Source organism: Phoca vitulina, unplaced genomic scaffold (genome assembly GCF_004348235.1).
Source record: "Phoca vitulina isolate PV1807 unplaced genomic scaffold, GSC_HSeal_1.0 scaffold50, whole genome shotgun sequence".
Classification (NCBI taxonomy): domain Eukaryota; kingdom Metazoa; phylum Chordata; class Mammalia; order Carnivora; family Phocidae; genus Phoca; species Phoca vitulina.
The window spans coordinates 147,883-171,813 of NW_022589753.1; the positions used below are offsets into that span (position 1 = coordinate 147,883).

Below are 23,931 nucleotides of genomic sequence, written 5' to 3' on the forward strand. Positions count from 1 at the left end.
AGGCACTGCCTCGATCCCAGGTAAACTGCGCACAGGTGGGGCAGGACAGGGGGGATGGAGAGAGACCCCGCGTGTCCTCGACCCCGGCAAAATGGCCACAGCCTCTGCCAGAGAACTTGAGGCCACTGCCGTTCTAAGCTAAGAGTCAGATCCCAAATTTCTCTTTGTCTCTTTCTCAAAATCCAGCCCAAGGAGGCCCCTACCCAGACCCCCCCCTCCAAGGCACCTCCACCGGCCCTGGGTCCCACCTCAGGATGCAGGCTGCTGGGCTGGATCCCCTTGAAAGCAGAGGCTCCCCCTTCCAGGCTGCAGTGGGCGCCAACCGCACTTGGGACAATGGCACCAGGCACAACGTCACCCTCCATGAGCCCCTGCCAGCCCTCTATGAGTTCCCGCCAGCAGTGTACTCCGCGATCTGTGCCGTGGGGCTGACGGGCAACAACACAGCTGTCATCTATGTGATCCTGAGGGTGCCCACAATGACAACGGTGACCAACGTGTTCATCCTGAACCTGGCCGTTGCCAACGGTCTCTTCACGTTGGTGCTGCCTGTCAGCGTCACGGAGCACCTGCTGCAGCGCTGGCCCTTCGGGGAGCTGCTCTGCAAACTGGCGCTGGCCATCGGCCACTACAACATCTTCTCCAGCATCTACTTCTTGGCCACCATGAGTGTGGACCGCTCCCTGGTGGTGCTGGCCACCACACAGTCCCGCCATGTGCCCCGGCGCACCCTCCGGGGGGCAAAGATCACCAGCCTGTGTGTCTGGATCGGTGTCACCATCATGGTGCTGCCCTTCTTCGCCTTTGCCGGTGTCTACAGCAATGAGCTGCAGGTCACGAGTTGCGGGCTGAGCTTCCCACAGCCTGAGAGGGCCTGGTTCAAGGCCAGCCGCATCTACCTGCTGGTCCTGGGCTTGGTGGTGCCCATGTGCACCCTCTGTGTGCTCTATGTGCACCTGCTACGTCGGCTGTGGGCCCTGCAACTCCACTCCAGAGCTCTGGGCGAGGCCAAGCGGATGGTGACCACCTGGTCCTGGCCATGCTGGCTGTGGGCCTGCTCTGCTGGACACCCTTCCACCTGGCCTCCATCGCGGCCCTGACCACAGACCTGCCCCAGACACCACTGGTCATCAGCATCTTCTACGTCATCACCAGCCTCAGCTACACCAGCTCCTGTCTCAACCCCTTCCTCTATGCCTTCCTGTGAGAGCTTCTGAAACAGCTTCTGGAGCACACTCCGGCGCCCAGGGGCCTGAGCACCCCTCCCACCAGAGCCCCAGTGTGTCTGTTAGGAAAAGCGCTGTCGCTTCGGAGGGACGGCCCACTTGTTCACATGCCATCACTATCTTCTCCACACAGAGAGAGAAAGACCCACGAAGGCTGGCCACCGCACCTGCAGGGATGACCATGAGCCTGTCGCTTCCCATGGCTGCCTCCTGGACAGCCCCTGGGTGAGGAGCCGCAGGGATACGGCCCTGGCCCCACCCTGCTGATCTGACCCAGGCCAAAGTTCTTGGCACAACAGACATCCTGACTCTACTCACCTGCTGAAAGACAGACAGACGGACAACCTCCCTGGATGCTCCTTCCCCGTCCTCCCTGACAACCGTAATCTGGAGGGAAAGAAAGCCGAACTGTGATCTCATCCCAGGGCCACCACTGCATTCCACAACCGGGAACGTCAGGCTGGCTCCTCCCAAGACAGTACTAACAGATGATAAAAGTGTGAGCACCTGGGGCAGGAAAGCCAAGTGTTACTGCAAAAGCCACAGACTCAGTCCTCAAATAAGGCCACGGAATGCACTCTCATCGCTTGAAACTTGGGTGGCATTTCACCAGGAGGCCTGTGCCCTCTGTGTGCCCTCTCTTGACCCCCCATGCTTTGGCCCACACCCCTTTTGTGCCCTCCATGCCGCCTGTGGCCCCCTCATATCCTGCCATAGGACCCAGGGTGCTTCTGCCAGGACCTCTGCACGCCCACCCTCTAGAGAGAGCATCTGTTACTTGGATGGGCTGGTATCTGGACCCCTTTCTCCCTGGGGTATGGGCTGGGGCCTAGATTCATCCAGCAGGAGCTCCATGCTGAACCTCGGGGGGCAGGGTGAGGACACTGAGGTGCTGGCTGCTCAGAGACCATTTTCTGCCAGGAGGGGGGAAGAGGGGGGTCAGGTCCCTGACGACTGCCCTGGTGGGCCTCAGCCAGGCTCCCACCCGTAGCCCTGTGGCTCCCAACTGGTTCTATGCCCGGTGCTCTCGCTGTGCTATTCGGAGTCACTGGCACTTCCCAATACCCTCACAGGGGCCCAGACTGGTCGTAGTCCTCATGGCGCAGTGTGTCCACCTGACATGCAACACCCACAATTCACCACCCCGTGAGGTCACCCCACGGTGCATGGCTGCCACCTTTCATATACTCCAGCTTCCCCAGTCACATGGGTCCTTGGAGCTCAGACCCACAACCCTCTCCGCTCTTCTCTCTCAGCCTGAAACAATTCAAATACCGCCTCTGCCCTGTTCTCTTCTCTGACAACACTGTAATCCATTGCTGTATAACAAATTTCCCCAAAACCTAATGGCTTAAAACATTTATTATTTCATAGCTCCTGTGGGTCAAGAATTTGGGAGCAGGTTTGGAGTGGTTCTGGCTTGGGGACTCTGCTGAGGTTACAGTCAGCGGTCGGCGGAGGCTCCGGTCACCTGAAGGCTGGACCGGAGCGGAAGGTGCTGCTTCCAAGGAGGCCCCTGCACGTGGCCCGTGGCAGGAGGCCTCAGGTCCCCACCACGTGGACTCTCCCCAGGGCTGCTGGGGCGTCCTCACCACAGGGCAGCTGGTCCCACAGGGCAAGCAGGTGGAGAGGGAGAAGGAAGAGGAGCCTCCACACCATGTAAGACCGTCTTGGAAGCCATTTGCCACATTCTATTCATTAGAAGCAAGTCACTAAGCCCAGCCCACACGCAGGGGCTGTGGACCTTTTTGAAACCATCACTAACACCCACGTTTCTCCATGGAAGATTCTGGGTCCTGTCTCCTCACTGCAGTGTGGTCATTCCTCTACCAGTAGCAGCCCTAATTACCGCCTCGGCACCGGCCCTGCCCCTGCAAGCTTCCTGAGGAGAGGAGCTGAGACTCTCAACACCCACCTGAGGTGCAAGCAATGTGAGGTGAAAACGAGTGTGTGAACAGGGCGCAGAAGCAACAAAGAGCAGCTGCCTGAGAAGCAGAACAGGGAACAGGAGGGGAGAGGATGGGAGCAGAGGGGCGCGAGAATAAGAGACCTTGTCCCCGTTTGCCCCCTGGCCCCAGCAACACCGGGAACACCATGGTGGGGACCAAGTCAGATCTGGATCAGCCCAGCGGCGCACATATCCCCGCCCCATCCCCACCTCCGATGGGAGGGAGGGTCCTCGTGCAAGCGTGAGACCCCAAGGATGGGGAGCCACGGGCCAGCCAAGAAGAGGAGAGAGGCGAATCCTCACCAAGATCCTGCCCAAGCGAGCTGCGGGGCCCCGGGAAAAGGCCAACACCCGCCCCCACCCCAACGCTGGTTGTCTCCACACCCACCACTGTGACTTCCTGAGATGGGCGGGGGCGAGAGGAGAGAGTGTCCCCAACCTCTGGACTCCTCGACCCAGGGAGAGCCCGGCCCTCCCCCCCGGGGTCCAAATCCCCCAGCCGGTGCGGACCGCGGAGCTGCCGCGGTCACAGCGCCCCTGCTGGGCAAAGTCCAAAGCGGCCGGAGAGCCCTCCGCATCCCTAGCAGTGCAACCCGGCCGCTGACCCCACCTCCCGCCCCGGGCTTTCTCCACAGCCTGGGCCTTCCCCCACAAACCCGCAAGGAAGGTTTAGCCGTCCCTTTTGCAGGACCTGAGAGAAGCCGGGACACTTGACCAAACCCAGGAGTTGGTGGGAGCAGAAGGGAGGGCGAAGGTGGGGCGGGGCCGAGGCGGGGTGGATGAGGAGGCGGGAGGAAACTGGTCCGAGAAGTGGTGGGGGTGGAGGTGGGCGGCCGACAAGAGCCAGGCACGGTCCTGCAGAGCTAGGGTTGTGACCCCGCTTCCGGCGGCCTGCGAACTACTCGCAGGCTCCTCGCCCCTGCCGGGAGCGGCTCATTTGACCCCTCACGACCCATCTCGGCACTGGTGCTCACTGTGGGGTCGGCCCTGGATGCGCCGCCCACGCGGCAGGACGGTCAGCATCCTCCAGGCCCCACGCTTGAGCCCCCTCCGCCGCGGCCAAACCTACACAATCCCCTGAGCACTCTTCATGTACCTGCCGCTGTAGGCCCACCACTCCCAAACCTCCCCTTGATGCGAAATACTTGGTTGGTTGTTTTTTTAAGATTTTATTTATTTGACAGAGAGAGACACAGCAAGAGAGGGAACACAAGCAGGGGGAGTGGGAGAGGGAGAAGCAGGCTTCCCGCTAAGCAGGGAGCCCGATGCGGGGCTTGATCCCAGGACTCTGGGATCATGACGTTAACCGAAGGCAGACGCCTAAGGACTGAGCCACCCAGGCGCCCCTAAATACTTATTTTAACAGCAAAGTGACCATCAGTAAAACTGCACATTGGCCCACCTGCCAGTGCAACCCAAGCTTGCCCTTGCTGCCTCCTCCGAAGCCCCTCTTTCTGAGAGGGTCATCCGTCTGTAGGGTCAACCTGGGCAGAACTGGGTCCACACAGGAGCCAGGAGGCATGTCCACATCTCAGGGCCATCAAGGGAGGCTGTTCTGTTCATCTTCCATCAAAACTCCCCTTGGGTCTGCTCAAGAAAGGAGAAAAGGGCTGGGGCAGGAAGGGGGTCTGCTGAGACTAAATGGGGTGAAAAAAGGGTGTGACCCGGGTGGGAAGAGCACCCCCACACACACTGGATCCACAGGGAACCTCTAGCAGCAGGGGGCAGGATAGAGTTGCAGTAGTTGGTTTTTCAAGGAGAAACTATTTGTGCTGAAGAAAAGGTTACAGACCTCCAGGGCATCATGAACTAATCACACCTTCTTGAAGTTGCAACCTCCAAGGGGTACCGTCCGCTAAAGACAGAGCCTGGCCAGGTGAGGAGCACAGAGCAGGTGGGAGGACTCATTACCCCAACAGCCCCACCCCACAAGAGTCAGAAACACCTACTCAGTGGGCAGGGATTTATTATGGCCCCCAATGACCCCCGGAGGCAAGATCAGGGTTGATTACATGTAGGGGAATTCACACTTGTCGCATGCATAAATACATGAAGATACATGTTACACCAGCACAAATCACAAATCTTTCAGCCTTGTCATGAAAATGCCCCAGCTGTGGCAGCTACAGTCTCCAGAGCCTCCCACAGCTCCATCCTCCCCAGGAATGACCCCACAGAGCCAGGGCTCCCTGAAGCAGGAGAAGCCAGCCCAAAGTCAGTGCTTCCTATTGTTTGCAGGTGCCTAAGGTCACCTGGCTGAGGTCTGCAGCTCAGCTCACAGGTGGAGGCAAAATAGTCTTTTCAGTGTTGTATTTCAATAGTTTATCTGCAGGGAAGAGTGTTTGCAAAGTTACCAAACTGCAGCTTCCATCTGCAGACCAGGGAGGGTGACCACCGCCGGGAGACCCTCTCCCCCCGAACAGTGTTCCCACACCAGGCAGTTCTCACACTTGGCTCAAGGAGGCCTGTCAAGCCTCACCCCTTATACCAGCCCTGCATGTGAGGCCACCCTGATCTGGCACCATTTAAGACTAGTCCTGACAGCAGGAAGCTCAAGCCTCCCCACAGACACCTGGAGGCTTGTAAACAAAGCCAGTATCAGTCACTGGAGAGGCAGAGCACAACCCACCCCAACTGCCACTCCTCTTCCAAGTCCACCAGGATCCAAGCAGGGCGCAGGGTCCTGTCAGCTGCAGAGCTGCTGACCTCTGATTTCAAGAGAGCCAAGGAGGACCCACGGACCCCCAGACAGAGCATGGCAGAGCGCGCCCCCGCCCCAGCACTGCGCAGCCAACACCAGGCACACAGGGCTCTTTCAAGAATGACAGAGTGGCCTGAGGTGATCAAGCAGCCCACCGTCCTCCTGAGCCACCTCTGCACACCTGGACAGCCACGTCTGTGGCTGACAGTTCTTTGTGCTTCTGGAGCGAAAAACCTCTCTGAGAAACCTTTCAAAAGCAGGAGTGGGGGACGAGGAGGTGACAGCAGTTGAGTCCCAGGCAAGTCCGTATCAGCAGCTCCAAGCCCTACTGCCCACAGAGCATGCCAGCTCTCTAGGCAGCTCCAAGCTCATCCGGCTGCCCCAAGGAGGGGCTGCAGGGCTCCATGCAGGGAGCACGTGGCACAAGGGCGTGGGGTGGCACGCTGCTGTCACACTCCAGGTGTGTGCATACCAAGAGCACGCAGGGTGCCGCAGGGGAGGGGCCAGAAGAGTCCATGTGTGTAAGGGTGTTGGCATGGGCTCTGGCCGGGCACACTCACTGGTGGGTGTCCCCTCTCTGCTCCGCACCAGGAGGGCAGCTTTAGTCTGACCTGTCCCATGATGTCACCAGGTCTTCTGCGGCCACAGTGAAGTCCTCGAGTCTGGCAATGCTCAGGACACAGGTTGGGTGTCAGCCTAGAGAGCAGTGACCTGGGTGAGCTCCGTGTTGGGTGTTGACGGGCTCTGTGGGCTGACAGGCACCATGGGCAGGTCCACGCCTAGTCATGCGGGCCGTGGTACCGTCTCGGAGGTCTTGCAGGCGAGGGCCACATCCCTGGCAATGCTGCGCACGCGGTCGGACACCTGCATCTCCCGGCGCAGGGCAGGAGTGCAGCAGAACTTTCGGAAGCAGGCCTTGAAGTTCTCGTCCAAGAAGGCATAGAGGATGGGGTTGAGGCAGCTGTTGACATAGCCAAGGGCCGTGCAGAAACGCAGGAGGGCCACAGCAGTCTCGCTGCCCGGCTGCACACCCAGCCCCTGGACCAGCACGAAGACCTGGACGGGCGTCCAGCAGCCCACAAACACTGCCACTACCACCAGCACTAGCCGCGTGATGCGCCGCAGGTTCCGGTCCTTCTCTCGGGAGCCAGACAGCAGGCGGACACCACGCAGCCGCCGGATCATGAGGCTATAGCAGATGGAGATGATGAGTACGGGAATGATGAAGGAGAAGAGGAAGATGCAGATGGCAAACACGGGGCCCCAGTAGTCCTGTGGGGTAGGGATCTCCACCAGACATTCAATCTCTGCAGGGAGAAAAGCGGGGTCAAGGTGGATAAACCAGGAGGGACCCTCTGGGATCCAGGAGACAACAGCACTGGGGAAGAGGGGCCACCCCACTGACCTTCATCCTCGACCTGTGCCGAGCCCATGATGGCAACAGGAACGCCGACGACAGACGCCAGAGCCCAGATGGCCACATTGACAGCCTGGGCCTTGCTGGACGTCCGGACATCGAGAGCACGGATGGGGTGGCAGATGGCTACATAGCGGTCCACACTCATGGCAGTCAGTGTGAAGGTGCTGGTAAACATGTTGTAATAGTCGATGGCAATGACCGTCTTGCACAGGGCATTTCCAAAAGGCCAGAAGCCCAAGAGGACGTCTGTGCCCTGGAAGGGCAGTGTCAGCAGCACCAAAGTGTCTGCCAGGGCCAGGTTAAAGATGTAAATGTTGGTAGCTGTCTTCATCTTGGTGTGTCTGCAGAGAGCACAGAGAGAAGGAAGGCTTCATCTAGTCCCCCTGGCTGGACCTGGCAACAAAGGCCCAGGGCCCTTCTTATTGCCACCACGAGGAGCACCCACTCTGAGACCCTTGTTAAATGCAGATTCTTGGGCCCAGCATGGAGCCTGGGGGCAGACAGTCCTTCTGGCACACACAAAAGTGTTCCAAACCCAAAGACTGGTCTGCTTTGAAAAAGTTGGGTGTGTAGGGTAGCAGAGCACACATCTGACTCCGCATGGGAGCAAAGGGGTAGGATTCATAAGAAAAAGGACCTGTCCTGGGGCGCCTGGGTGGCTCAGTTGGTTAAGAAAAAGGACCTGTCCTCCCTCCCTCCCTTCCAAGTCTTCCTGAAGACCCTACATGGACTACAAGGTTGGCCCTCCAGATGCCAGAGGTTTCTAAGGGCTCCAAAGGTCTACGGCCATACCACCCTGAACGCGCCCGATCTCGTCTGATCTAAGGGCTCCAAAGTCTGTAAGAGCACATCAAGTCCTTCTAAGTCCATGTTGTAGTCTGGTGACAGAAACAGGAAATGGTGACAGGAATGGGAGGGTTGCTAATGAGGTCTGGCTGTATCCAAAGAACAGGTCTTGGGACATTATGGCTGCTTAATAAATATTTGTTGAAATGAATTAATAGTTATGATAGTGGTGATGGTGGTGGTGGTGATTATGGTGGTGATGGTAGAGGTGGTGGTGGTAACTATGGTGGTGGTGGTGGTGGTAACTGTGGTGGTGATGATAGAGGTGGTAATTATGGTGGCGGTGGTAGAGGGGGTAATTATGGTGGTGGTAGAGGTGGTAATTGTGGTGGTGATGGTGGTGGTGGTGGTGGTGGTAACTGTGGTGGTGATGATAGAGGTGGTAATTATGGTGGTGGTGGTAGAGGGGGTAATTATGGTGGTGGCAGAGGTGGTAATTGTGGTGGTGATGGTGGTGGTGGTGGTGGTGGTAACTGTGGTGGTGTGGAGGTGGTAACTGTGGTGGTGATGATAGAGGTGGTAATTATGGTGGTGGTGGTAGAGGAGGTAATTATGGTGGTGGCAGAGGTGGTAATTGTGGTGGTGATGGTGGTGGTGGTGGTAACTATGGTGGTGTGGAGGTGGTAACTGTGGTGGTGATGATAGAGGTGGTAATTATGGTGGTGGTGGTGGTGGTGGTAATTGTGGTGGCGGTGGTAGAGGGGGTAATTACGGGCGTGATGGTGGAAACAGCAGCAATGGTCGTGGTGATGATGGAGGTAGTAGAGATGGGAGTAATGATGGTGGTGGTGATAGTGTTGGCAGCAGAAACACCAGAGATGACAATGTTCCGTGTCAGTTAAGCTGCCATAAAGGAATCTGAGCTCAGTTCTGCATCTTACAGAGGGATTAGCAATAAGCACAAACAGGCCTTAATTATGACCAAATAACAGCAACAATGACAATGGCAGACACCTGTGCCAAGCTCTTCACGTGGATTTTATCTCATTTAAGATTTCAAAAAAGGGGGCGCCTGGGTGGCTCAGTCGTTGAGCATCTGCCTTCGGCTCAGGTCATGATCCCAGGGTCCTGCTCTGCGGGGCACCTGCTTCTCCCTCTCCCACTCTCCCTGCTTGTGTTCCCTCTCTCGCTGTGTCTCTCTCTGTCAAATAAATAAATAAAATCTTAAAAAAAAAAGATTTCAAAAATGCTATTTTGATCCCCCACTCTATGCAAGAGGACACTTAGGCTCAGAGGATCTAAGTGGTCTTGAAAAGAGCTGGTAAAAAAGTAGACAGGATGACGAGAACTAGAAGACGAGCCACAGACAGGAGGAAAGATTTGCCAAAGACACATGTGATACAGGACTGCTGTCAAGAATATACAAAGAACTCTTAAAACTCAACGATAAGAAAACAGACAACCTGGGGCGCCTGGGTGGCTCAGTCGGTTAAACATCTGACTCCTGGTTTTGGCTCAGGTCCTGATCTCAGGGTCCTGAGATCAAGCCCCACCTTGGTCTCTGAGCTCAGCAGGGAGTCTGCTTGAGATTCTCTCTCTCTGCCCCTCCCCCATCTCTCTCTCTCTCTCTCTCTCTCAAAAAAAAAAAAAAGGGCCAAAGACTTTAACAGTCACCTCACCAATTAAAACAACAGTGAGAAACTACTACACACCTCTTAGAATGGGCAAAATCCAGAACACTGACACCAAAGGCTGGTGAGGGTGCGGAGCAACAGGAACTCTCATTGGTTGCTGGTGGGAATGCAAAATGGCGCAGTCACTTTGGAAGACAGTTTGGTGGTTTCTTACCAAGCTAAACATACTTTTCCATACAATCCTGCAATCACACTCCTTGATATTTACCCAAAGGAGTCAAAAACTTCCATCTAAACACACACAAAAAAACACTGCACACAGATGTTTGTAGCAGCTCTATTCATAATAGCCAAAACTTGGAAGCAACCAAGATGTCCTTCAGTAAGTGATGGGAGATAAATAAACCGCAGTAGATCCAGAAAATGGAGCAATATTCAGTGATAAAAGAAATGAGCTGTCGGGGTGCCTGGGTGGCTCGGTCTCTTAAGCGTCTGCCTGCGGCTCAGGTCATCTCAAGGTGCTGGGATCGAGCCCCGCGTCGGGCTCCCTGCTCAGCGAGTCCGCTTCTCCCTCTCCCTCTGCCCCTCTCCCCACTCATGCATGCGCTTTCTCTCTCTCTGAAATAAATAAAATCTTTAAAAAAAAAAAAAAAAGAAATGAGCTGTCAAGCCATGAAAAAACCTACAGGAGTACACCTGAAATTAATGTAACATTGTGTGTCAACTATACTTCAATTAAAAAATTTTTTTTAAAGAAACAGCCATCAAGCATGCAAAAAGATGCCAAATCTTACTAAAATTAAGGCTAATGTGAATTTAAAAAAAAAAGGACATGGAGGAAGCTTAAATGTATATCACTAAGTGAGAGAAGCCAATCTGAGAAAGCTACACGTGGTATGGGTCCAACTACGTGACGTTGTGGAAAAAGCAGAACTATGGAGACAGTAAAAGATCAGTGGTTGCCAGGGGTTGGGGGGTGAGGAGGGGTGAGCAGGCAGAGCACAGAGCGTTCTCAGGGCAGTGAGACTATTCTGTGTGATACTAAATGGTGGACACATGTCATTACATATTTGTCAAAACCCATAGAATGTACACCAAGAGTAACCATAGTGTAAACTGCGGACTTTGGGTGATCAGGATGTGGTTAATGTAGGTTCAGTTGTAAAACTGAGTTGTAATTAATTATAAAATGCACTATTCAGGTGGGGATGTTGGTAACAAGGGACACTATGCATGTGGGGGGGGTGGCAGAGGGTCTATGGGAAATCTCTGTCCTTTCCTCTCAATGTTGCTTTGAACCTAAAACCACTCTAAAAAAATAAAGTTTCTTAAAAAGAGCAGGGCTTGGAACCAGTGTCTCTGACTCCTGAGGCAGCCGACCCCAGTCTACAGGCTCAGAATACACTGTGCTGACACCCGGGCCAGTCCCGGCACATCAGTCTCTCTGGGGACCTTCCCTGTCTGCTCTAACAGGACGTGGCTCTGAGTTTGGATGCCCCAGTGCAGAGGAGAGATACAGAGAAGCAGTGACGACAGGAAGGGTGAACAAGACCACCACAGGTTGGGGCACTTGTCACCCACAGCACACCCTCCAGCCAGAGAGGGGCATGTGAGTCCAGTCCCCTGGGGTTCAGCACGGCTCTTCCTGGCCCCCTGCGTAAGGATGTGCACCATACACACCAACACACACACCTTGCACATGTCCATGTGCACACTCACACATACACACACCGGTTTTTACACATATGGGCAGCCACACATACGTGCACACACTCACATGTGTGCACACTCACGCTCGTGTGTACATGTGCGTGCTCATACATGCATGTCCGGCTTTAGGTACATGTGTGCGCACACATGTACACGTGCAGCACACTAACTCATATGTGCTCACTCTCACACATACACGTGTGCGTGTGCACTAACCGTTGTGTGCCCACCTACATGTGTGCGCGCATGTGTGTACATACTTGTGCATGTGTGCACATGAACACACACATACACATGCACGTCCTCACACTGTCCCCACGCTGTTCCCCTATGATGTTCCCCTATCCAGCAGCCTGGCCACCCCTCCTGACCCCACAGGCTTTCCCAGTCTGAGCACCAGCAGATGCTGAATCGGCCCAGACTCCAGCAGTGACGATGGAGCTGAAGGGAAGGGGCTTCGGGCACTGGCCCCAGCACGGGCCCTGGAACAGGCTGACAAGAGCCGCCTCTCAGGGTCACTGTGAGGTCCAGGAGATCCTCACATGGTGGCTCGGTGAGGAGCTGGGCCCACAGCTCAGATCAGGGAGGGTTATCTGTCAGGAGTCAGGGTGACATTCCCTCTGGGACACAGCTGCACCCTCCCTCCTCCCCCCTGCCAGGACTGGGGTGAGCAGGGCTGATCCTTTCCTCTGCCCCCACCCCGTCAGGTGCCCCAACCGTGAAGACGTGAGCATCCAGGGCCTAAGGACTGACCCTGACCCTGACGGTGCCTGACGGGACGACCAGAAATTGAATGGGAAAAGTGCAAAGTCTCTACCTGCCAGGCCCACCCGAACAGCCCCCTGCCCACTTCCCCACTGCAGCGGCGTGGACGGGTCCCCAGCCTACCTGAGGATGACATACATGACGAGGCAGTTCCCCAGCAGTCCCCCAATGCAGACGGCCAGGTAAAGCCCCACAATGGTGACCTTGAGCCCAAGGGGCAGAAAGGCACCGTGGCTGGCATTGAGCAGAAGGTTGGGGGGCAGCAGGCTGTGGTTGGGGTTCAGGAGGGATAGGTTGCCCTGCAGGTGGCCGCTGTAGAGGACCTCCCAGAACGGGGCAGGGAAGAGGGACTCCATGCCACCTCCCTGTGTGCAAAGTCACCTGGTACCTGGGAGAGAACAGGGACACATGACCTCCAAGCACAGTGCGTGCAGCCCACCAGGCACATGGACCGCCCCCCCCCAGACAGCCTTAGCTGCAGGGGCACACGCACACACTCAGAAACAATGGAGACAAGCAGACATGTATGCACAGACAGGGACACATCTAGAGGCATGCGTGCAGACAAGGACACGGTCTCGAGTGGCTGGCAGACTCCCACAGGGGACGTGCGGACGTAGTTCTGCAGTTACACGCCGAGACACGTGTCCACCCACAGGGACTCACAGACACACAGCCATCCATGTGCGCACACCACCCACAGACAGGTGCAAACCTGACCTCAGGCGCACACAGGAGACACACCCAGAAACACGGGGGACACGGGACACGGGCCGACTTCCTCCTGCCCCTCCCCGGTCCTGCCCGAGGGCTGCAGTCTGTCCAGACCCGACCCCTGACCCCCGGCAGCTTAGGCCTTACCTTAGCAACCTGCGTGGGAGCTGAGACTGCGGACAGTCTAGCCGTCAGCACGGGCAGATTGGGACTGGGATCCGCTGGCCGCCCCAGGGCGGGTCTGCGCGGGGCTGCGGCAGGAGCAGCGCTCCTTCTCGGAAGACGCCAGAGCAGCCGCAGCCCAGCGCCGAGCCGGGGGTGGGGCGGAGACTGCCGCTCCTGAGGAGGAGGGGCCGCGCAGGCTGGAGGAGGGGGCCGCAGGGAAGGGGGCTCACCAGGCCCCACGCTGGACGTCCTCGGGACAGACCAAGGGACCAGGCACACACTTAGAGGTGAACGACAGAGACAGGCTCCCACACACAGACACAGGGACGCGGATCCACACAGGAACTGAGTCAAGGGACAGACAGACACACAAGGACACACACAGAGACACGGAACAGAGACTCAGGGACGCACACAAGACGCATAGACTGGGACAAGGATTTGGGGCCTCATCTAACACACAGAGACACTGCCTCCGGTGGACTCAGATCAGCCTCGGTTGGCCTTCTGTGCCCAGAACGGCACCCTCCGCTGCTCTCCCAGGGGAACTGAGCCACAGCCCACCAATAGGTGGGTAGGTACACAGCAGTGCCCCTGCCTGGCCAGGCCTAAGTGGATTAGAGCCTTGTGGGCAAGCAGGATGCCTAGACTCTGCTGTGCTCCCTGGGTGCCTACTGCACGCTCCACATGTCCATCATGAACATGAGCTCATCCGTCCCCACCACACCCGGTCACTGCCAATCAGCATCACCTTTGTGCAGACAGGAGCATTAAGCCTCAACGTTGTGAAGCCACCTGTCAAAGTGGCAGAGACAGGGTTCAAACCCAAATCCATCTGCCACTTTGAGACACACCAAGGGTGTCTCTGCCACAGCTGGATCCCAGAGCAACATCTGAGCATCATTCCCTCACAGCCTGGGCCCCCAGCACCCATGCAGCTGAACAGTTCCCATGGAGCTACCTCCTTCCCAGCACTGGGGTCACATGCCATGTGGGTGACCCCTGAGCTGAGTCACAGCTTCTAAGTCATGGGGTCCTTCTTCCTGCACAGGCTCTACTCACATATCCCAGACCCTGCTTGGAGCATCCATCTCCAAGGATGGGGACCTGGTTGCTAGGCGACTGGCAGCAGCGTTGCTAGGATACCTGGCAAATCAGGAAAGGACAGGGCAGGCAGATGCCCTAGGACTCAGCATCCCAAGCTGTCCCCCAGGACTTACCTCTGCATCTTCACTGCAGCTGATTCAGGGACAGTACGGAGGCCCAGGGCACGACCACAGAGACACTCACTTGGGACACGCAGGGACACACAGTCTCACATGCCTGCAAATACACACAAAGATGCCCAGATAGACACACGAGTGAAGATACAAATGGGTTCATGCTCAGAAATGCACACAGACTCGCAGGCACAAACACATGGGCCACACACACGTGAACGCACACCAACATGCACTCGAAGCACATGAGTAGACAAGAGAGAACAGGCAGACACACAGATCAAGGCCTTCAGACTCCCAGGAGACATATACGTGCACCACACTCCCCAGATGAAGCTGGAAGCAGGATCTTGCTGACCTCGGGAGCCCAGCAGGGACAGGAACCCAAGGAGCCTTGGCCTCCTGCAGCCTCTCCTCGCTGGGCTCACCAAGGTTTAAGCAGCCAACCCCAGTCCCCCTGCCCCAGCTGCCTCTGCCCACCTGCCCACTCAGGAGCACACAGAGCTGCGTTTCATGGTGGCCTTCAGTGGCCTCCCTACTCAGGCACAGACTAGGAAAAGGGGGGTGGCCATTGGTCTGGAAAAGCGTCCCATGCGAGTGCCCCTCACAGGGACAGTCTTAGCCAAAGTACAGGCTAGGTCACCTGGTTGGTGGATGGCCAGGCTGGGAGGCTGACTGTACTCCCTGGACCCTAAAGCGCTCCCACAAAGGGGGCTGGCAGCACAGAGGACACAGCCCAGGCCTCTCGGAACCCCTGAGCAGCCAGGGTAAGACACAGAACGGAGGTGTCGCACAGGGGACAGCAGGGGACTTGTTATGTGAGAGAGCATTTGTGTCCACGCAGGATACCCTCAAACACACGTCACATGCAGGCAAAACAAAACACACAGGTGATGTGGAAATGTTGGGGTTCCGAGCCAATGGCCAAGAAAGAATTCTTGAGACGTCTTCAATGCAAAAAGGTGTTTTTATTAAAGCCCGGGGACGGGACCCATGGGCACAAAGAGCTGCACCAGGCTTGTGAGGAGTGGTTGATTATACACTTTTAAGTTGGGAGGGGGTTAGGGAGAGCACAAGCCTCCAAGGTGTTTTGGAAGCAAAGTTTCCAGGACCCTGAGGGGCTAGCTATTGTTAGGAAAAGGTCATTTATTACTGTCTAGTAAACCCTCCGTCATGAGACACTTCAGATGTATATTGGTGGGTCATATGCTTGGGGGATGACTGCCAACATACATCTTGGGGGGTAGAGATAAAGGAAGTTTCCAAAGGAATTTCTATATGGTTAAAGTAGACTTAGGGGCGCCTGGGTAGCTCAGTCAGTTAAGCGACCAACTCTTGATTTCAATTCAGGTCATGATCTCAGGGTCGTGAGATTAAGCCCCAGGTTGAGCTGTGGGCTGAGTGTGGAGCCTGCTTGGGATCCTCCTGTCTCCTTCTCCCTCTGCCCCTCCCTGCCACCCCCACCCACGCTGCGTGCACAAGCTCTCTTGCTCTCTCTCTCTCAAAAAAAAAAAAAATAGACTCACAGGATCCTGAGGGTCGAGCTAAGATTGCCTTTTGCCCTTAGCAAAGTGTCCACATCAAGGCAGCTGAGCTCCCAGAGGAAGGTCACTCTGCTTGTTTCAAGGACTTGTCAATGGGTTGTGAGTAGTAAGGAAATTTAATTTTTCTTTGGCCTTTGTTTCCCACATCACAGGGAAATCAGGGACAGCCCAAGGCACGCAGCTCACATGAATGAGCACAGAATGTGTGTCCACAAACTGTGGCTAGAGCTGCCTGGGCTACACTCGCGAGTCATGGCATTCGTAGCAAGACCTGGGTCCCAGAGAGATTTACACCCACAAAGTGGGGAGAATGTACTTTACTCTTGCCCAGTGAGTCGGAGCCCGAAAACGTCAGCACTCATGGCCCCAGGCAGGCACTCTGTCTGCTCCCCTCTGCCTCGGCTTGCTTCGCCATCCCTGGGCTGGGCTCAGGGGTCCCAGTGCAGTCAACGGAAGCCTCACACAGACCAGCCACTCCACGGCGGGTCAGCCCCCAGCCCATTTGTGCTGCTAAAAAGTGAAAGGATTTTAAAAATTCTGAGTTTCATCATAATAAATTAGTTTGTGTGATTTTAACCTTATCATAGTTATATAAGGCAACAGGAGAATTGAGTTGTGTGTGGATTTTCAATATAATGTTAAATTCTATAGTCATTTAATAAAGCTTTGAATTTTATTTTGGGGTTTTATTTTCAGGCTTTGGAGCCAACCAACATACTTTTAGATCTCAGCATTTCCATCAGCCCTTGAAAAACACATGAATCCTGGACACAGAAATAGATGGAAGACACCTGCCTGATGGTCTCTCCCAGGTGTTGGGCCCCAGACACACAGGGGCACCTCCCCCGTCCCCCCCCCCCCCCCCCCCGCCCCGGGAACCACAAGGTGTGGGGAGAAGCTGGAAGAAGCTACTTTCAGGAATGTGAGCTGTGTGGGCACCAAGCCCTCGGAGGATTGGGGAGGAGGGATATCAAAGTTTTTCAATCCTACAAAAACAGAGGGAAAGTTACAAGTCCCTTCTTGCAGGAAAGCATGCCCCCACTCGCCCTATAAAACCCACTCCACTGCCAGGAGCCAGCAAGCAATTCCCTTCTGTGAGCCCTCCTGGCCCAGACCTGGGAAGCTGAGAGGAGAGCCCAGATCCCTATCTCTACCCACAGCTCAGCAGTGTGGGAGCACAGAGTTGAGCCAGAAGCAGCCCCTGCCTGAGCTATATGTATCCAGGAGGCCTGCCTGGAGGAGGTTCCCTGTTAGGTCAGACTCCCTAAGCCCTCACTGCTTCTGGATCCCAGAGACCTTTGTCTTCAACAAGCCCCAAGGTTGGTGCTGAATCCCAAGGCCCAGGCCACACCCCAAAGGCACATACTGGGCAGGAACAGGCAGCATACAGGAACAGCTTGTGCAAAGGCTTGGGGGCTGGAAGGATGGACAGTCATTCAGTGGAGCTTGAGGGTAGTGCACACTCTGGGATATAGGGGCTCAAAGTCATAGTTTACCTTTTCACCAGGAAACCAGAGCAAGCTTCCCAAAACAAGGTGAACAATCAACAACCTCCTGGTCCGCTGAGACCCCACCCCCAAAGCCAGGACAGTTCCCATCTCAGGGGTGCAGGTCCTAAACCCACAAAAAAGCACCATTGCCCTTGGCACACATCCGTGAATGAAGGGGACAGTTATGTAAGCACCATGGAAGTCACCCATGCACTAACAAATTATGGACTTAGTGCACTAACTTTGGCCTAGTGTGAACTGTAGCACGGACCATATGAATTCATGAATTCTGAAATAAACTGATGAGCACATGAGTGAGTTATAGAATTAATACATTGAGAAGTGAACGGGTTATAAAATAGTATGAAATTAACAAATACAAAAATAGATCACAGAGGGGCGCCTGAGTGGCTCAGTCGGTTGGGCGTCTGCCTTCAGTTCAGGTCATGATCCCAGGGCCCTGGGATTGAGCCCCGCCTCGGGCTCACTGCTCAGCGGAGAGCCTGCTTCTCCCTCTCCCTCTGCCTGCCACTCTGACTATCTGTGCACTCTCTCTATCTCTCTGTCAAATAAATAAATAAAATCTTAAAAAAAAAAAAAAATAGATCACAGAAATCTAGGTCCCAGGACCCAGAAATTTGGAGTTCAGCAAAACCTGGCTCTGGGAACTTGAGGGACCCCCCCCCAGACCCCAAACTTGCCCTGGAAGAGGTAAGGGGTCCTGAGCTCTGCCCCAGTTTCCCTTCCCTGTGAACAACAGCGGTTGTGGGAGCCCTTTTGGGTCATGCATCGGGGAAAACGTATCAGACAGGAAGGTCTCATAAGCTATGCCCTCTGCCCCAAAACTAGCCACCGAAGACCTCTCCAGCCAGGAAGCTGGGCCCACAGCCCCCACAAGAGTGCGTTTGGGGCTCCCCAGGAAGAAAAGAAAGGGCACCCAGACTGGAAAAGCTGGCGGTCACCTCCTCCAGCCTGGAAGGGGCCGGGACAACTGCAGCCATTTCCCCCCCTCGAATGGAGGAACCGTCCGAGCACCTGGACCCCGGCTTTGCCCACGCCCCTCCCTTCCCAGGGACAGCCCCGCTCCAGCTCCCGCGGGGGGGGGGGGAGGGGCGGGACTCCTGTTGCCAGGCAACCGCGTCAACAAGCCCCAGGGAGTCAGGCCTCGGTTAGAGGCTCAGACCCTAGAAAGTGGAAAGTATGGGGTGTAGGGAAGGGGGACAAGGGCCAGGCCCTTGACCGCTGTAGCTAAGAATGGGGTGTGGGAGGGAGCTGGCCGCCAGCAGATGCCTCCTTGTGGCTCTGCCTCCCGCCCACAGTGGGCCAGGATGTGGCCCAGGCTCTGGGGCCTGAGGTGCTGTGGGCTGGGAAGGAGCCCTGCGGGGCTGAGCCAGGACCTTAGGGGCATTTCCCTCTCCCCACTTGTGGGCCCTAACTGGTCTATCACCACCCTGGGCTCTGCTCTCCCTCCATCTAGACCCAGCAGGGCACAGGCTAGGAGGACGGGCTGCCCCCACCACCCCTACCCCACCCCACCTTGGGCAGCAAGCCAGCTGTCCATTCTGCTTTCAGCATCCCTGACACATATGTGGGATCTCCCACAGACACACAGACTGACCCACACAAGAACATACAAACTAGCGCACACACATCTCCTCTGCCCATCCCCTCCATCTCCAGCCCCTAACACTAAGGCAGAGGGGTCTAGGCCAGGGCTGGCCAAACTAGAGCAGCCCTTAGGTTCCAGTGGGGTGGGGGTTTGCTGACAGACTGGCAGCCACAGACATGGGGGACTGGGGCACATCAAGGGTTCCAGAATTGTGGGGAAGGGTCTACCAAGCCTCACCCAGATCAGTCTTAACACGGTCTCCACCCCTGGGTAGGGCCAGAGGTCAACTCAGGGGTCTCAGCATGTTCTCAGTGGATAGAGAAACAGCCCGTGGGCAGGAAGGGAATTTTCTGAAACTAAGTGAATCAGAAATTTATGGCTGACTGCAAGGATAAATAGGATGGGTGCTGGGCTTGCCCAAAGGTGCAGAGGCTGGGGGTGCCTGGGTGGTGCAGTCGGTTTGGTTTCTGCTGAGGTCGTGAGATTGATGGGCTTGGGGCTCCCGGTCAGCGCGGAAATCTGCTTAAGACTCTCTCTCCCTCTGCCCCTCGCTCCCTTCGCTCTCGCTCGCGCAGGCGCTCTCTCTCTATCTCTCTCTCTCTCAAATAAATAAATCAATCTTAAAGAAAAAAGAAGAAAAAAATGGCGCAGAGGCTGGAGGGGCAGGACCTAAAGCCCGCTGCGGGGAATCTGGAGGGGCCGGGCCGGGCCGGGCCAGAGGAGCTGGTAGGAGCCCAACGGAACTCACTCTTGCCTCGGCAGGGCCCGGGATGCAGTCGCCAGCGGTGAAGGAGGCTGGGCGCAGGGGCCCGCGGGAGCGAACGGGAAAGGGGTCCCGTGAGGAGCGCGCCAGGGGGCCGCCCGCGGCGGAGCCCCCCAGGCCGGGTTGGGCCCTATCGCTGGAAGGCCTGGCGGCCATGCGCCCCCCGCAGCGTCACCGCCACCTGCTCTTCGGCGACCTGCTGGAGGACGTGGGCGTGGCCGCCTCCATCTTCCCCCGTGAGTCAGTGGAGCTGGGGTACCACATGCCCGACCCGCGCGCGTGGACGCAGTCACTCGAGCTGCCCGCGGGGCGCCAGGACATGCTCCTCGGCGTCCTCAAGGCAGCGGAGGCCCGAGGACGAACCCGTGCCCTGCGGCTGCGCTACATCCGCATGCGGGTGAGGCTAGGGGCCGGAAGGAAGGGGCGCGCAGGCGGGAAGGCTGGGGGGCAGGCGGGGGGGGGAGACCGGCCCTGGTCCGCTGAGGAAAGGGGTGGGTGGGGATGGGTCAAACGGCGGGAGGGACCGGCCCAGGCGCCCTGCAGGAGGGGGCGGGCGGAGCAAGGCAGAACTTAAGGCGTAGACTCAGAAACACCCCCTCACCCCCACCCCGCGACCTGCAGGCGGAGGAGATCTCGCTCCTCATCCTGCAGCAGAAGTCCGCGCGCGCCGCCATCCGGCTGGAGCTGTTCCTGCCGCCGCAGCTGAAGCCAACGCGGATCCCAGACCCCCTGGACCGTCAAGAGGTGCCCACAGGCCGGGGAAGGGGCGGAGGGGGGGTCCCCGCCCCCCGCCCTCCTCCCCGTACACTTGGCCCCAACCCCTCTCACCCGCAGAGGAGGCGCGTGGAGACCATCCTAGAGGAGAAAGTTGATGGCAGCATCTTCCCACGTTGACTGGGACCCCACAGGGTGCGAACGCGCCCCACCCTCCCATATAAAGTTCTCATTGTCCAAGCGCCCCCTGGTCGTTACGCTGCCTCTCTCCGGGTTCCCCCGGAGGGAAGGGGAGAGTATGGATGCTGCCTCCCCTGCATCCGATCACAGACATCTGGATACACGGGGGGGTTGCCCTCCAACAAAGTAGAAGGAGGATGCAAGCGGGCAGGTGTCAGATTAACAGAGGATGCTGGTAATCCCTCAAATACCGCTCTGCCCCCATCAGGCAACCTGGTGCCCTGCAAGTCTCTGAGAGCCTCCAGTCTGAGGAGACAGGAGTAAGAATTGGGCCAGGGCAACTGTCACAACCCCAGAAGTGAAGGGCAAGCTCAGGGAGAAAGTGGGGCCCAAGTGGGACCCCAGATTGTAGGTCATTCCATCAGGGGTCAGAGAGGAGGGTGACATTCTGGGCAGGACAAGCGACTGCACAAGCCAAAGGTGGCCTTTGGAGCCAGCTGTGCCGGGGAGGTCCTCCAGGGGACCAAGACTGGGGGAGACTGGGGAAAAGGAGACCACCTCAGGAAGGCCCCTACTTCTCCAGACAGAAAATCACCTTTTCATCTTGAATGACCTCCTCAGCTCTGCTCTATCCCCCTCACACACAGACATACATATACAGGAAGGAAACCACCCGTGTCCTGTTCTGACAAATCCACCTCGTGCAAAGGCTCTGAACTCTGAAGAGTCTCCCAACTTTCTGGACAGATCTTTCCTTAGAGAACTTAGTACTCTTCTTCCTGACACGCGCTCTTTGCAGAGCCTAGAACTTGCCACGTCTCCCTTTTCTTCCCTCCTAGTCCCTAACCAGCTGCAGAGGTGGGGGCCAAAAGGATTCAGACAAGGCCCCCAACCCGTGCCAGGGAGGCCTGCTGAGTGGCCCTCAGTAAGCCCTTCTCCCTGCACCTGACCCTTCACCCTTTCTGTGCTGTTGCCGCCCCTGGCCTTGGTCCAAGCCCAGAACTGCGTGTGGAGCTTGGAGTCTGCGGCAGCTCTGGGAGGAAGGAGAGAGCTATGCATGGCAGTCATGGCGGGGGGGGGGGGGGGGGGGGGTTTGGGCAGAGCGGGGGGAGGAGGAACAGGGGGAGAGAAGCTGGCTTGGGCTGAGGACAAATCGCCGGGGAAAGGGAGGCTTTCTCTCTGTCCACATACACCCTGAACAGATGTTCTCTCTGTCCACGTATATCATGAACAGAATGACAGCCAGCCCTGACTCCCCAGGACCCCAGCACTCTGTCTCATGGGGATGTACTGACCACCTAGAACCATTTCGTCTGTTTGGTAAATGCATATCTCATTCCATCACTTCTCTGAGTCTCCATTTCTTTATCTTTAAAATAGAGATCTTGAGGGTCTCACCTGGGCTGTGAGTGAGTGAGCACAGGGAGGGCTCCATAAGGGTGTGGATTACTCTGCAACGGGGGACCACACAAAGCCCCGCGGAGAAGACCAGCAACAGAGTGGTCTCACAGGCAGCTCTGCACCAGGCACTGAGCTAGGACTTGGTGGGCCCTTTGATCCCCATACCGGGGAGGGGAGCCCGAGGTCTGTAGAGGAGGCCAGGGAAAGTGGCTGAGGACATTTCTGTGGGGCCCAGGGGAGGCTTCTGCTATGGGAGAGTGAAGCATGCAGGCCAGGGCCCAGTGCACTGGAGACTGTGCGGGGTCGGGTAGATTCCTGGGGCTGCAATCATGCTCATGCTCTGGACAGAGCGTCCTGGGTTTAAATCCCATATCCACCATTACCTGCTGCATGGCTTTGAACAAGTTACTGCCCAGCCCATCTGGATTCCTCCCATGGAATATGGGTATGCTCTGTGTAAAGACAGACTCACCAGAGAAGGTGCAGGACAGCCAGAACAGCTGGGGCAAGGGGAACGGAGTGCAGGTCCAAGTGGCCAAAGGACACAAGTGAGTGGCCACCGAAGGTACAGTGCATGGAGGGCTGGGAGGATGGAGGGAGTAGGGAATGGCGTGAGTACGGAGAGAAGTGTGCTGACCTCCACCCATGGTCAACTGTGCCACACATTTCTCAGGAAGGGGTAGAGACACCACACCAAACACCGTGGGATCAGCCTGGCTGCGTGACGTTGCGCAGATGCTGGCCTGACTCTGTAGGACCTACCTCTCAGGACGGTGACCTAGGCTAAGTAAGAAGCAGCCACCTCCTATCTGGACAGGCTTCCGGCCTCTGCCCTGGCCTGGCCAGCCCGTCAACTTGGCAGCCAGACAGCTCTGTGGCCATACCAGCCAAGGCCCCCGGGCACACAACCCCAGGAGGCACCCCAGCCCGCATGGCCCCTCTCACCTCTCTGACCTTGTCTCACACTCTCCTCCAGCTTGGCCTCCACTCTCCCAAGGCCCCTGTCCTGCCGTTCTGCCGACCCTGTCCTTTGCTGAGTGACACCTCCCTCCTCTGCTCTGCAGTCCTCCTTAGCCCTCCTGACCTCTAACCCAGTCTGCCAGTCTGTTTCTTGTCTGCCCCAGGGCTGCTCCGCCTGTCTCGCTTGCTGCTGGGGCCCACCAGTGTCTGGCACACAGGGTACACCCAGATCATCGCTGAATGAATGAGAGGCACATGTAAAATCACCACTTCCCTTTCCATCTTGAAGAGTTCTGAGAAACGTGTGCATATCGACTTGTGCAACTGGAAGGCATTTTGTGTGCCGGCCTCGGGCATCAGGAACCAGGCGGGCTGAGTGCCTGCACGGGCGACAGGAGATGCACATGGTCCAAGGCCAGGGGGCACAGACACTGCAGACCATTTCCAGAGCAGGGTCGGGGCCACACTGACACTGGCCCAAAGCATGCTGGGATAAGAAATCTAACTGACAGCTGTAACGGATCATAAAGTATCAGGAGAGTCCGCCAAAGAGAAGGCACAGGGCATCCGGGGCAAAAGGGAGGGTGTGGCTTTAAACTTTAGGATATCTTGGGGCAACTGGAGGCGTTGGAAGACTCACCCAGTCCCCACAGACAGGAACATTTGGGGATTCCAGATGCAAGAACCCATACCCCCAGCACCCACCAGCACCGCGGCATCGGACCCCCTTTCCTTGGGAAGCCCCCTAGAGCACGGTGCCAGCTCACTCTTAACCCTGCTTTACAGGGGAGAGCCCACAGTCGCAGAGAAGCTAGGGCAGGGCCTGGAGGGCAAGGAGCGTCTAGGACCCCGGGTCTTGAGGGCACTTGTGACCAGACACTGGACCAGAGTCTCATGAACACCCACAAGAATGGCAAAGCTGGACTGCCCCCCTGAACAGAGTGGGGGACACGGCCACGCCCCCATCTATTCCAGTACCAG

General features: G+C 56.8%; 3 protein-coding genes across 8 annotated transcripts; 2 read left to right on the forward strand and 1 right to left on the reverse strand.

Moving 5' to 3' along the window:
• The first annotated feature begins 254 nt into the window (after positions 1 to 254).
• On the forward strand, positions 255 to 1,207 carry NPBWR2 (neuropeptides B and W receptor 2). Its single transcript, XM_032387562.1, is given in 2 exon segments — positions 255 to 1,023; positions 1,026 to 1,207. Coding segments are annotated over 2 exon segments (951 nt in total).
• A 3,270-nt stretch (positions 1,208 to 4,477) lies between these two features.
• Positions 4,478 to 19,772, reverse strand: OPRL1 (opioid related nociceptin receptor 1). Of its 6 annotated transcripts, none has more exons than XM_032387630.1 (4): positions 14,290 to 14,405; positions 12,314 to 12,578; positions 7,281 to 7,636; positions 4,478 to 7,182 (listed from the first exon to the last, which is right to left on the reverse strand). In XM_032387630.1, the coding sequence occupies exons 2-4, from the start codon at positions 12,544 to 12,546 to the stop codon at positions 6,659 to 6,661; spliced, it is 1,113 nt and encodes a 370-aa protein (XP_032243521.1). In that variant the 5' UTR covers positions 12,547 to 12,578; positions 14,290 to 14,405; the 3' UTR covers positions 4,478 to 6,658. The 6 variants fall into 6 exon arrangements, with proteins under 6 accessions (XP_032243521.1, XP_032243520.1, XP_032243519.1 ...); XM_032387629.1 differs by lacking the exon at positions 14,290 to 14,405 and adding an exon at positions 13,532 to 13,656; XM_032387628.1 differs by lacking the exon at positions 14,290 to 14,405 and adding an exon at positions 13,052 to 13,399.
• LKAAEAR1 (LKAAEAR motif containing 1) lies at positions 19,703 to 23,194 on the forward strand. Its single transcript, XM_032387563.1, is given in 4 exon segments — positions 19,703 to 20,092; positions 20,317 to 20,464; positions 20,467 to 20,604; positions 23,115 to 23,194. Coding segments are annotated over 4 exon segments (756 nt in total).
• Positions 23,195 to 23,931: the final 737 nt, after the last annotated feature.

Bases quoted from the DNA above. Each gene is read 5' to 3' on its own strand.
- OPRL1 (XM_032387630.1), bottom strand. From the start codon at position 12,546: ATGGAGTCCCTCTTCCCTGCCCCGTTCTGGGAGGTCCTCTACAGCGGC. The intron at 7,637-12,313 runs GTAGGCTGGGGA...TGCTCTCTGCAG, and splicing joins GTCATGTATGTCATCCTCAG to ACACACCAAGATGAAGACAG. The intron at 7,183-7,280 runs GTCAGTGGGGTG...TTCTCCCTGCAG, and splicing joins GGCACAGGTCGAGGATGAAG to AGATTGAATGTCTGGTGGAG.